We start from the raw sequence: 13,691 nt of genomic DNA on the forward strand, positions 1-13,691 counted from the left end.
GATCTACTTACTTACTAAGAATGTTTAGCCTAACTGGAGTGAGTGGGTGAGAATGTGTATGTGTATTTTTTTCAAAGACAGATGGTCAGGAATTAGATGCTGACAAGTGTCTTTCTCTTATTTTTAAATTAAAGTCTAGAGTTCATGATTCTTGAATATTTCTCCCTAAGGGAAAATAAAATTAAGTAAACAAAAATAGAAGAATGCAAGTCTATATTATAAACTATTTTATTACTACACAATATTGAGGTAACAAATGATTAGAGTCTTACCAGCCAGTACTTTAAATTTGTTTTCAGGGTAGAGAAAATTCAAGATAATGGAATTGCAGGTCTCTATTCTAAACTCCTATTGTTCTAACTGTGGTGATGATTTTATGGCATTTGATTTACAATATTAGTAATCAAAGTTGCTATGTTTTACAGCATAACCTTCAAATCCCAAATGTGTGTTTTAGAGATGTTCCTTCAGTATATTTAAAGTATTATGCTTCTTCAAGTTAGAGAATTTTATCAACTTATGAGTTTTTGCTTTTCAGCATCCCGGCTGTGAGAACTGGAGGTGTCATTCACTTGAAGGGAGCAGATGTTAAAGGTTCTTGCCCCTGCCTCCCTAATCCCAAACACCCTTGAAGAAGAGAAACGTTATATTACCCAAATAGGCATCTTTCTGATGGTGAGAAAAGGCGGTAAAAGGCAGTAAATCTGCCTTCTCATTATGAAGTACAACAATAGATTGATTTATGAAGAAAAGCAACTGTTAGGCTTATATAAGATGTGTGCATGGAAATGTAGGTTTCTTCAGAGCACTCTAAGCAGTAGCTTTCCTCCTATTCTTGACAAGAATCTAATATTACTAATAGGGAATGTGTTGATTATAAATACCACATTTTTAAAAGGGTACATTGAGAGCAAAACAAAAAAAACTACCTCCTAATGTTTTTACATGAGAACAGTTTCTAAATGTGCTGTGGTTTTGCTATTTCAGCTTGTTTTCATTAAAATAAAGGGGCTTAAAATTTTTGGTTAGTACTTGACATTTTAAATAGAAATGAATATAAGTATAGCATATTTAGATGTTAAGCTATTTATAAAAATTTCAGTTTCACTTAATACTGTGTAATTTCAGCAAACTCTCAAAGAGAGTCACAGTGAAGACAATTTCAAATTTCTGGGAGAGGGGCAGGTCATATAAAGTATTTTGTATTTTTTTGTTTTAACATGTATACACACTTGAGAAATATTTTAAATACATTTATGTTATCTCTTATTTAATAAGAAACTTTATTGTGGTATTTCTATTTAACTTAAAAATTAAAAATTTAACATCTAAGTCAATTTTGAGCATAAAATATTATAAAAACACAAAAATCAGGATAGCCTTTGAGTAAATGATAATAATACTGCCTTGTATATTTAGGCCATATCACTCCAGAATTTGAAATCTATGTGATATAATTAAGGTTTGAGCAGGTAAATTATAGAATTAAAACTGATAATTGTCTATAGAGTTGGTATTAAAACTCATAAACTCCTTTCTCTTAGGAAACATGTACCCCCAATATATGTATATTTCCAAATGGGAGTAATAGTCATACTAACATATTATGAACAAGAAAGAACATATAAAAATTTGAAAATTTAAAAGGAAAAGACAAAATAAATATGAATAGACATTCTGTTATTTTCTTTTACTCCTATGGATTATCTTATATATATCTATTTGTATACCAAGATTTTCAACTGGTGTGCCACAGTAATTTTTAAAATATGCAGTACCCAACTATTTATTTAGGAGCACTGACCTCTTTTTCCTTAGATTGTCAAATAAAAAAAAATGACAACCACTAACACAACAACAGATGTCCAGTGTGACTGCATCAAAATTATACCTGTTTTGGGGTCATATCAACAAAAAATACATGTTTTGGTGTGCCACAGAATTTTAGTAATTAATTTGTTCATTCCATGGGATGCAGAAGGTTGAAAATCACTGGTGTGTACCAACGCCCAAGGAACTTCGGAGTGGCCTGATCTAGAAGAAAGGGTTCAAGTATGTTATGTGGAACATGTACTATTATTTTAATTAGGAAGACAGAAGGCTTGTAAAGAAATAATCCTTGCCACTATTGACAGACTTTACTGTATAGACTGATAATGAGAAATGTTGTGTTTTTGACCTGGTGATGATTGTACAGTTTTAAATCAACACTTTTTTCCCAGTAGTTTTGAAAGTCAAAGTACCATGGAAGTAAATAAGGTCTTAGCAAATACAAAAATGAGTTTTTTGATGATGCTGCTATAACAGTAAATCTAAGCTTCACATGTACAGTAATGGGAAAATTCTCTAAGATCGTTGAAAGTTTACAATCAATAAAACTGGCCCTGGATGGTGTGGCTCTGTTGGTTAGAGTGTCATTCCCTGGCTGAAAGGTCTGGGGCTTGATTCCTCATCAGGGCACATACCCAGGTTGCACGTTCGATCCTTGGTCCAGGCGTATGGGAGGCAACCAACCCATGCTTCTCTCTTGCATCAATATTTCTCCTTCCTTTCCTCTCTCTCTAAAAAGCAATGAAGAAAATGCCCTTGGGTGAGGATAAAAATAAATAAATAATGAAATTAATAAAACTGCTTGACATTTGTGTAAGCCTATAAAGATTCTATTGATGTCAGTCAAATGCTCTATCACCATTTTAACATAAGCCATTTTTTAAAAAGATCTAAAGTTAATAAGGAAATGCAGCTAAATATCTTGTCAAGATGATGATCCCTGCAGTTGTATCTGTGTTTTAGTTCATTTCAATTAATTGCCACCTTTATGATACCCTGAATTCATTCTATTTAATTTAATATTTAAAATTTTCTAATCCAAAACTGTGCATACAACCATATAAAATGTACTTTTTAGGACTTTGTACAATTCAATGTTGTCCTTATACAGAGAGAAAATACAGTAATAGTTTTCCATTTTTTCAAGTTTTTGTACTCTGCACAGGTGGGTTATTTCATGAGTTACTGAACAGTTGTTCTGACAAGAGTTTCAGGATCCTATTGTTAACTGATGAGCAATAGTGTTTTGATGTTCACTGAACTGTTTCAACAACAGTTAATTATGGGGTAGTTTCATCAGGAAACGTTTTTCCTTCCAATTTCTTTTTCATGAAGCATTGTAGCTTGAAACACTTTCACTTGTAACTTTTTTTTCTTTCTCTACCCACTACCGTCAAAACACACATTAGTGGCCAGTGTGAAACTCAACATTTCTGCACACAGTCTTCAGGAATAGTGACATGCTTATAGGTGGTGCAACCATAAATGGTCTGTTTCCAAACGACTTTTCATTCCTAAAGCTCTAAACAAGGGAGTGATTTTTAAAACACATCTGGCACATACACCATCTTGCAACAACTGGATTTTTTTTAACCACTGGATATTTTGAAAGATCACATGTTCTGGCCACAATAGTCAGTAGCAGCCTTCAAAGTACAACTGGTGATGAGAGATAAAAGACTTCGGCTCTTCTGTTAAAAGAGAGGAAGCTAAAAGAAAATTATAGCCATCCCTAAGTGTGGAAGAAAGTCTTAGGGAAAGATTTATAGACCCTTGTTCCCCAAGGCCATTTTGTTTCCTAATGGGGTTTTGTGTTCTCAGACAGAGAGTGATAGGTACAAATGATGACAGCATTTCATAATAATAGGGAAGATAACAATAATGACAAAGAAAGCAAACGAATTTGTAAAAGCAGAGGCAGCTCAATATAAAGCCAGATATCTTAGCATCAAGGATGATTTTGTCTGTAAGTTGAAAATATAGCAGAAATAAAGACATGTTTTGCTAACAGAATGGAAGAGTACTTCTTAGGATCTTGCTCTGTTACCAGAAAATTACAGGCATAAAAATAGCTTTTGATTATGTAAGGACTCAAGAGGCTAAATATAATTCTAATTTAACATCAAGTTCATCCAAGTTGTCATAATACTTACAAATGGAGAGGGTTTGCCAAAGAGAAGTGCAGTATCTTCCCTGTGGTCACAGACTTAAGTAACTGACTAGCAATAAAGATTTCAACTTCCTATTCCAGTGTCTTTTCCCCAAGTTCACCTTGTTTTCAAAGAAAGAGGTGTTGTTAGGTTATCTAAAGCATTAAATCTATCATTTGTTCCTGGAGGTTAGGGGGACTATATAGAGGAATTGGGAAAAGAAAGTAGATCACCTTTGAAGGAAAATAAAATAAATGATTTCACTGCATTGCCTGATGGGCTTATCAGTCCTCTTCATCAGTGCCGATGACAAGAGGATTAGGACAGGACAGTGGAGAAACTTTCTTTTTAAAACAAAGTTATCAAACTGGTGAGGTGAGAAGCCAGGATCATTGTAGTATCAACTGGACAAATGTTAAAAGCAATTGATATAGACACATTCAGACCCAAGGATGAAGTATTTTGTTATTCTACCGGTTTACTTTGGGTGCCCATCACATGGCTGTCCCTATGGATGATGGGATGTTCAGTGCATCTTTCACAGTGACACAGAAAACTTTGTTCCCTGATGCTAGGGTTATAAATATGACTGTTAGTGTGTTCAGAACTGCTATAAATTAATTGCACTTTTTCAAAGTTAATAGGTGTGGTAGAAAGAGCACTGGGTTAGAAGTTAGAAAACTTCATTGTAATCCATCTAAATATCACCCACTGATTACTTACTCTTACTGTGCTTCAGTTTCATGATGAATAAAGGGGGGAGAAAAAATGTGTCCCTCTCTTTTACTTAGCTTAAGCCACAGGAATTTCTTTCTTACATTTCAGAAGGCTGGGAAGTCTTAAGATCAAGGTGCTGGTTAATTTGGTTTACCTGTGAGGATACTTTTTTGTTTGCTTGTTTGTTTTGTTGTGGGGTTTTTTTGGTTTTCAGCTGGCAAGAGAAGGAATTGTCTGGTGTCTCTTCTAAATAAGGGCCCTAACCCACCCTTGTGACCTCATCTGAACCTACTGTGTTTTGCTGTGTATAATGTGCTCCCAGTTTTTGGCCCAAACTTTCAGGAAAAAAATCTTTTAATTTTTTAATTCATTTTTATTTATATTTAAAAACAAAACTGATTATCATATTCCAGGGTACTATTTTTGCATATAGATATTGTTATTGCTTTCTAGAGTTATACTTCTAATGCATAAGCATAGATAAAAGTTAAAAACATTTATATAGATATGGAATCAGTACTACCCATGTATAATGTGCATCCTTATTTTCCCTCAAAAATTTGGGCAGAAAAATGCACATTATACATGGCAAAATACAATAAATACCTCCCAAAGGCCCATTCACTAAATACCATCACATGGAGGTTAGGACTTCACCATCTGAATTTTGGAAGGACACAATTCAGTCCATAACAGTTTTCTTTCCCATAGGGCAAATTAAATAAAAAATATGGTAGAACTACACAAAGACACATTAAGAGGTTAGAGTTACTGACAGATGTTTCTTCAACCCTTTTTCATATACCTTTGTATATAAAGTTTTGTACTTTTAGCATGCTTATTTTGGAGCAATTATTAATGTAAAACCAAATGAAAATAAAAGTTCTTTTGTTTCTAGCATTTGACAATTCAGTCCTGCATTGATCTTTTCAGATTAACTCACCCTAAGTTTATTTTGTAACATTTTAATACTTATTTCTTTGCTTAACTTTCACCTTAACCTTTTATTGACGTAGTTCTCACAATATGTTGCCTATAAATGGGAATCAGTAGGTAGAGTGCATTTATATAAAGAACATTTTCCACAATTGTTTAGAATAGGTGGTATATGTTATTTTGCTTTATAATTAAATGTGTGTTTTTAAATTTTTATTGTACTTTTTCCATTCCCATTTAGTCCTCTTATACCTCCTTCCCTGCTGCAATCACCAACCACACTGGTATCCATGTCCATGAGTCTTTTTTCCTTTTTTCTCAATCCCTCCACCCCCTAACCTCCCCCAGCTGTCAATTATCTTAAGTATTTTATAGAAGAAAAACTAAATGAAGTAGTCTTTTTTCATTTTTTATTGAGATATTATTGACATATTAATTTAAGGTTATAATAGTGACTTCATACATGTATAAATTGTGAAATGATTGCAGCGATAAGTTTAATACCTGTCTCTAAAGTGATTTTTTAATGCTAGGCAAAAAAAAAGTGTTAGATAATTATAGTTTTTCATGAAGGAAAGACTAAACTGATCACAACCTAGTACTTCAGTCACTCATGAAAACTGAAGAGAAAAGTAGATTAAGTGTCTTATATTTGTGTTTTCTTCTTTGACTAGTATACATCCTTGACACAGTCTCTGGATATTATGCAAAGAAAAGATCATCTTTATTGCACATTTATTTTTTTCTAAACAAGGTATAAGTTTTATGAAAAATAAATGGAGCAATATGTTGATTAACTTGTACTGTATTCTTCTCTTCCCCTGACAAAAAGTATAAATTATTCTCACCCCTTTTCATTTTGATTGTTTTAAAGATCAAGTTGAAATTCTGTTCATAAATATAGTTGCTTATTGGAAAAGATGAAACAACTTCTGTCTTCTGATAACCTAAGAAGGAAGTCTGCTGCCAATGTAAGACCAGTGCCAGATTCTACAAGCCTTCTCTTGTGACCTACCTTGACAGGTGTCCTCATTTGAAGCACTTAACTTCTAGGAGTTGTAAACATGTGGTTTTTCTTACTTGTCTTGGACAAAAGTAATCCTCCATAGAAAATCCATTATGAAATGATTTTGCATAGCCACTTAATGTTGAAAATTTCATTGCAAATCTTGATAGGCCCATTGTTTTAGTAGTAAAGATATATCTTGTTTTAGGCCACAGAGGAGTTTGATCTGTTATAAATAATGGTAGCAAGCAAATGTTGATTAGCTATTATAACAGCAGTGGGCTCAGATTTTTACTTTATTGTATGAATTTAATACTTCTATATGAGGTTCAGTGCTCTCACTCTGTGAGGAAACTGATGCTTAAGCAATCTTCCCAAAAACTTACTAGGAAGCAATAAAATTTGAGATTCTTAAACCTATATTTTTGTCACTGGAGCACACCATTTAAAGAAACTTCATGTCTAGTGTTTGATTACTCAGTAGATCAGCTAAGGGTGTGCTTTATGGCATCAATAAGAAGATACAAAACTTCTTTAGTGGTGAGAATTTTGATATTTCAAAAGCAAGTATCAAATTAGTAAGGGGAAAAATTAGAACATCATTGAAATTCCCTACACTTAGGTTTTGGCACATATACATGGAAGGAAAAGAAGGTACCATAATCTTCTTAATCTTGGGGCCTATAAAGATCTTAATCTAGCCCTGTTTATGTGAATACTTTTTAAAGCAAGTAACTTTTCCTAGCTTATATAATCATCCATGATTTTGTGTTTTGGGAGGGTAAATCTGATTTTTTACAAAATAAAATACAGACTTCACTTAAAGTGAACTAGAGCTCTGTTTTGTTGAACTGATCAAATGTAAGACTGTGTCAACCTCATCTAGTAACAGAATGGCTTTTTGAGCAGTTAACATTAGTTGAATTTTAGCCCAGTCTCTTAGGTTAGTTTGAAATCTATTCACCATGACACACTGTACATATTTTGTAAATGTTTTTATTGAGTGCAGCCATGTTCTGTCAGGGTGCTTTCTTGCAAAATGCTTTGAAATATGCAGAAATGCTATCTCTGCATAAATCAATGTTTCCAATTTTTCTCATGATGCTCTTTTCCCTCTTATGCCATCTTAAATTTAAGATTTATTCAAAAACATTTTTTCTGCATTTAGAAAAAAAAAGTGATTGACCTAGTATTGGTGCTCTTCAACCTGGAATTTCCATTAATATCATTTGTTGAGCTTTTAAAATAGAAGTATGTCTGGACTCCCACACCAAACCTATTGAATCAGAATCTCTTCATATATAGAATCCCTCCAGCTGATTATGACACCTATCCCTGACTGTCACTGTCTGGGTCCTTGATCAGCATTCTCTAAAGTTTGGTTGGCCTGCAGATCAGCAGCATCAGCATCACCTGGGAACTTGTGAAAACCCCAGGCCCTCATCCCTACCCCAGACTTTTAAATCAGAAATTCTGGGATGGGGCTCAGCCATCTTTGTAACAAGTCTTCCAAGCTGATTCCAATGCCCATGAAAATGAGAATCACTTCCATCAAAGGCCTCCTCAGCTCCAAAATTTCACAAGTCCATATCCCAGTGGCAAACAGGTTCCAGGACATTTGCTACTCACCTTTCAACATTTTATCTTTATCCACTTCTGTTGCATTAAGCTTTCTACTTTAATAGTCTCATTGTTTAATGTGTGTTCTATTGTAAACCTCCTCAAATGCTTTGTGGATGAGGCAGAGTGTTAATGATAAATGTTCAGTAAAATGCCTTTTTCTCCTGTCGTATTATGTTTCTTACTCTGTCAGTTTTCTAATGGTTAGCAACTGTGAAATTATTAACCTTGTGGATGGCTAAGAAGCTAAAAGAAGTCTCTCTGCAGGTTTGGTTTTGGCATTGACATGATGCTTGCGACAGATGGTTCGACTTTAGTGTGGAGTGGTTGGAGAGATGGCCACCATCCTCTCTTGCTATCCTAATTAATGTCACTCCTAACAAACAGCTCTGGCAGAATGGTTCCTTTAAGTCCAGTGCAATGTGTACTGGTCAAGCAGGATTGGGAATTAGAGGTCTCTCCACTCACTCTAAGGAAACCTCTTTCTTGCTCCCAGATGGTTTCCAGAACTATCAAAATAATACCATTTGCAGACACTTTTCATGGCTGAAAAGAGCAACTTGGAGAGGAAAAGGAGTACTGTGCAGACCATGGGAGAAATGTTTTGCAGCTGGGCATTGCACATAAATGCTAACTGAACACCCTTTCAGTTGCATAACTCACTGTTATGCTTCACTGTGGAAGAGCCACTCAATAGAAATGAAGAGTACCTCACACAGGCGCCTGTACTTGTAAACCAGCTCTTCTTTGTGGACCACAAACAGCAGTGTGTAGGACATTGTACTGCAAATATCAAATAAATCTCACAGTGATGAAGGGTTGGTGGGCCGCCTGCTGCTCATTAGAGATCCTGTCTGGCTCTTTTCCTGCAGAATGAGTGGTAGATTGCTGACACCTGTTTTCCCATCCAGCCTGAGGATGTGAAGTGTGCATTTGGAATGCCTGAAAGTGCTTCCTTGTGTCTCAGTCTGTGGAGGTTGGGGTTGTTTGGAGAAAAGGAGGTGGGGGTTCAGTGCTAGGAGGATAGAGGAAAAAATCAGTGGTGAAAAACTGTACTATAAACAGAACTGAGATTTTCATCTTCATTTAGTGGCTTCTGATTGTAAACTTCATTTGTCTTCCATGTGGCCCTGATAAACTTGATCACCTATTGAGCAAAGTAGAAAGGAGAAGATGTACAGTATCCTGTACAAGAGGTCTCAAATCTTTCCTCCCTCCCTCCCTCCCTTCCTCCCTCCCTTCCCTCCTTCCCTCCTTCCCTCCTTCCCTCCTTCCCTCCTTCCTTCCTTCCTTCCTTCCTTCCTTCCTTCCTTCCTTCCTTCCTTCCTTCCTTCCTTCTTAGAGAGGGGAAGGGAAGGAGAAAAACATTGATGTGGGAGAGGAAACATTGATTGGTTACCTCTCACAGGTGCACTGACCAGGCATTTGCCCTGACTGGGAATCAAACTGGTGACCTTTTGCTTTGGGGGATAATGCCCAACCAACTGAGCCACACTGGTCAGGGCCTCAAATATTTCTTAAATAACATGAGTATGTAGTTGAGACTATGAGCATATTAGACATTGGATAGAAATAGCCCACACTTAAAACCAAATTTATGAACCTTCAGTTATTTTAAAATAAATTTGGACTTAAATACATAAATTTAAAATGGTTGATAGTATGATCAATTTCTTTGCATAATTCTGAACATGTATTTGCTCTTCCCATCTTTACCTACTATAAAGTCTCAAAAACTAGCAGACGGTGGAACAGAGGGCCTAATATGCTGCCTTCAGTCACAGATACAGAGTGCCTTCTGCATGTTACATATTATGCTAAATACGAGGGGCTAACGAAGCACAGGACAGATTCCCAAACCCTAATTTTTCCAGTGCTGGGAGTCTACTGGAGAGAAATGACACACATCAGAAGTAGCATAATACTGCAGCACGTGTGATAAGCACAGAGATGATTCATATTTTCAGTGGGGTTGGAGAAGGAAGAAAACTGTGGGTTAGTTGCATGGGTCAAGGAGGATGTGGCACTTGTTCTGGAAATTAAAGAATAAGGAGAATTCACTGCGAGTGAGGGAATTGGGTGCGTGTATGATGCACTTTCCTTGCATTAATAAGGTGTGTGGAATTAAAGGGTTTTTTTTGTTTTGCTTTGTTTTGTTTTAAAGGAGTGGCAACATTTTCCCCCTAACTCATTTGTGGGCCTTGGCTGGGCTTGTGAACATTGGCCTCTGTTTGTGAACTGTGGATGAATGGGGTTAGGGTTGGGTCATGGCCTTGGACTGGAGTGAAATTAACTGGCTCATAATGTGATTGAACTAATGACCTTGGCCTCATTACCACTATGTTCTAACCAGCTGAGTCAATCAAACATTGCAGAAAGGGTGATCAAGGTATCTTTTAGAAAGAGATCTGGACAGCAGTAAACATAGGAGTGAAATCAAAGCCAGGTTCTTTCTTCATGTAACACTCAGGTATTTATCTTTTTATCCTTGAGTTTATATTCTTGTTTCTGCATCTAGTAAAAATATGGTAGACAAAATGAAAAGAACACCCTGACTCTCCACTGTTAGTGTATTTGACATAATCCAGTGTGTTGTCATTTTTCTTGCACATTGTCAAGTTATTTTTGCAGAGCAAAATATTCTTGAGCAACAGTATTACTTTTAATTCTAGATGTGTAGTGTCCCATAAATATACTAATGATGCCTTTCTCTTCTTTAAAGTCTGAACAACCCAGTCCTGCCAGCTCCAGCTCCAGCTCCAGCTCCAGCTTCACACCATCTCAGACGAGGCAACAAGGTATCAACATCTCCCAGGCAAACTAGGAGACATTTTTCTCATAAAACATCTTAATGAGTTGATTTATGGCCTATTTTCTACTTTTTTATTATTTGAATGATAACTTGGCTTTTATGTAGTTGTATTTATTTCCCCTAGGAATGCACTTGAGTATTGTTCTGATGTATGAGGCCAGCCTCTAGAAATCCCCCTTTTTCCAGTCCCTGCCATCAGAGTCCCATTTTACAAAAGGATTATAGACACAGCCTATTCCAGGGAGTTCCCAAAGGAAATACAATAGCCAAAGCTAGACTTGAGAGGCTGACATAGGAAAAGAGGTTTTTACTCTCCCTCCTGAATATGTTTCATTTTATTTATTTTGCTACAGATTAAGAAGCCTTTTTCTTTGGCAAGAATTAATTTGTCATCTGCAAAGTATATATTTATATATATTTTTGCTATGCAAACTCAGAAATTTAAATTTTAAGAAAAATTTAAAAGATTTAAATCAGAACATTAACTAAGCATATTTTCCACTTTTGTGTGTGGAAAAATCTTCAAACATGGGGTCCTTTTTTAAAAATTCAAACATGAAAAGTAAAGTAATATCAAGGAATAATTTGGTTTTGAGCATTATGTTGCACATTAACTTTTTCATTGACAACACTGAATTCCTTATGGCTACGTATGTTTTGGAAAGGATTAAATTGTTGTGTGTGTTTCGGCTAAGGCTGAACTTCCAGGAAGAAAATAAAATACACTGATAATTGGGGCTATCAGGATTTCTTGCTGCACTGACTCCCAAAAGTATCAGCCCATGACAGAAGCAGAGAAATCTGGGCTTTGAAGAATGTGAGATTGCAGAGTAAGCACTTATTTTAGAACTCAGTGATAGTGCAGATATTCCTTCTAGATTACACTTTAGGACTTGCCTATTCCAGAATGAAAGTGCCTCTCACACTTTCTTGATTGTTTTTACAATCTCTTCAGTTAAGATTTAAATGATCTATCTTGTCTTCATTACATTTAGGGTAGTAACGTAAAAATAAGCCACACTAATGAGTTTTTCTGTGGGTTTCTTTTTTTTTTTCCAGTTTTGTCCTGTTCTGGAATAAAATTAGTTATGACGTGATTGTTTTCTTCCATCTAATACTGGATACTCTCTTGAATTTTCTGGGCACCTGATTTATTATATGGTCTTATTTATGTAAATATATGCTGGTATTTTGCCAGGAATTTCTTTAAAAGTTAAATTAAAAATTGGCTGCATAAAACTGTTATAACTAGATGTTGTGTCCAAGATCAATATGAAGATCAGAGATAGAACATTATACCCTGGAATTGAAATACTTTATAATCTGAACTTGACTGAAATGCTTGCTTGACCTGAAATTGACCTTGAAATAAAAGGAACAGCTAAACCTTAATAGATCAAAAACTACCACACAAAGGCTGCATTGCCAAGAACAAGTTACAACCATGGTGATTTATTAGTCTCAACTTTTCAATACATGGATTAACCTGACAAAACATCCAATTTACTAACAGATCTTTCTGTTTCTTTTTAGGGGTAATTTTTTATTTTAGGGAAGAAAGATACATAGAAAAATTTCCTAGAAAATGGTTTTTCTAGTAAACATTTCGGGGCATCTAATATGAAAACAGTAATGTTTTATTAGAGGTTTCATTCCAGGAACTATCAAATTTGTCCTGTAAATTGTATAAATATATATGATGATGGTTATTTTTAACCAGTGTGCAGCACTAGTAGTGCACGTTTCCCCGTGTCTAATATAGCTAAGTGTGTTTGAAGTTATGTGTTTGATTGCCTGTGGTTCACTGTCATTACTCAGGTCCGTTAAGGTCCATAATGAAAGATCTGCATTCCGATGACAATGAGGAAGAATCAGATGAGGCAGAGGATAATGACAATGACTCCGAAATGGAGAGACCTGTAAATAGAGGAGGTAGCCGAAGTCGCAGGTGAGTGAGTGTCTTGGAAGGAAAAGGGTTCCCTGTGATAGAATCATGTCTTTTCACTAGGCCTGCTAGCACTACCACAGACAGGGTGTGAAACACTGAAACAGTGGGAGTAAATGGTCACGTTGGTTTTAAGTTGGGGTACCTTGGCATGCTTGCACGCCTCTACAGAGAACTATGTTTATCCTTTTTATCAGAAAGGAGAGTTTAAAAAAAAATCATAGGAAAAAATGTTATGAGAAGTCCATGTTCTTAAAAGTGTCTGCCAAGGTGACAGGCCTGATTGCTGAAATAGACTCTGTTTTCATTTGAAGAGTTTGTATGAATCCATTGCTGTGGGTAGTCTTAGAATTTGAGGAAATGTTTGCTGTTTGTAGCTAGAAATACATAATTGGCTTCAGTGAATTATGTGTGTGACCTAATTAAAGCTAGGATCACCTGTGTGTTTTCCAGAAAATAAATTCCTTTTAAGTGCACTGACAATTAGTTTCCTTAAGTAGCTTTAATGCTGTGAGGTGTAATTCCACATTATAAGATGGTAATTCATGTCACTTATAATTAATAGTCAGCTTGAAATTGCGTTGAGGATTTTATTTCTGTATCATGAGGAAAACAAATAGGCATGCTTACTTTAATGTGTTTTGAGTAGAAAAAAATATGAATCTACTTGAACTT

At 35.5% G+C, this 13,691-nt stretch overlaps 1 protein-coding gene across 2 annotated transcripts in view; it reads left to right on the top strand.

Moving 5' to 3' along the window:
• MLLT3 (MLLT3 super elongation complex subunit) overlaps window positions 1-13,691 on the top strand; it is a 267,938-nt gene that overhangs the window by 233,963 nt on the left and 20,284 nt on the right. For both annotated transcript variants that reach the window (XM_045840142.1, XM_045840143.1), the window contains exons 6-7: window positions 10,982-11,057; window positions 12,890-13,019. In XM_045840142.1, coding sequence (XP_045696098.1) covers window positions 10,982-11,057; window positions 12,890-13,019 — 206 coding nt within the window. The remainder of the gene's footprint in view (window positions 1-10,981; window positions 11,058-12,889; window positions 13,020-13,691) is intronic.

Source organism: Phyllostomus hastatus, unplaced genomic scaffold (assembly GCF_019186645.2).
Source record: "Phyllostomus hastatus isolate PE091 unplaced genomic scaffold, TTU_PhHast_1.1 phas_contig_34, whole genome shotgun sequence".
Classification (NCBI taxonomy): domain Eukaryota; kingdom Metazoa; phylum Chordata; class Mammalia; order Chiroptera; family Phyllostomidae; genus Phyllostomus; species Phyllostomus hastatus.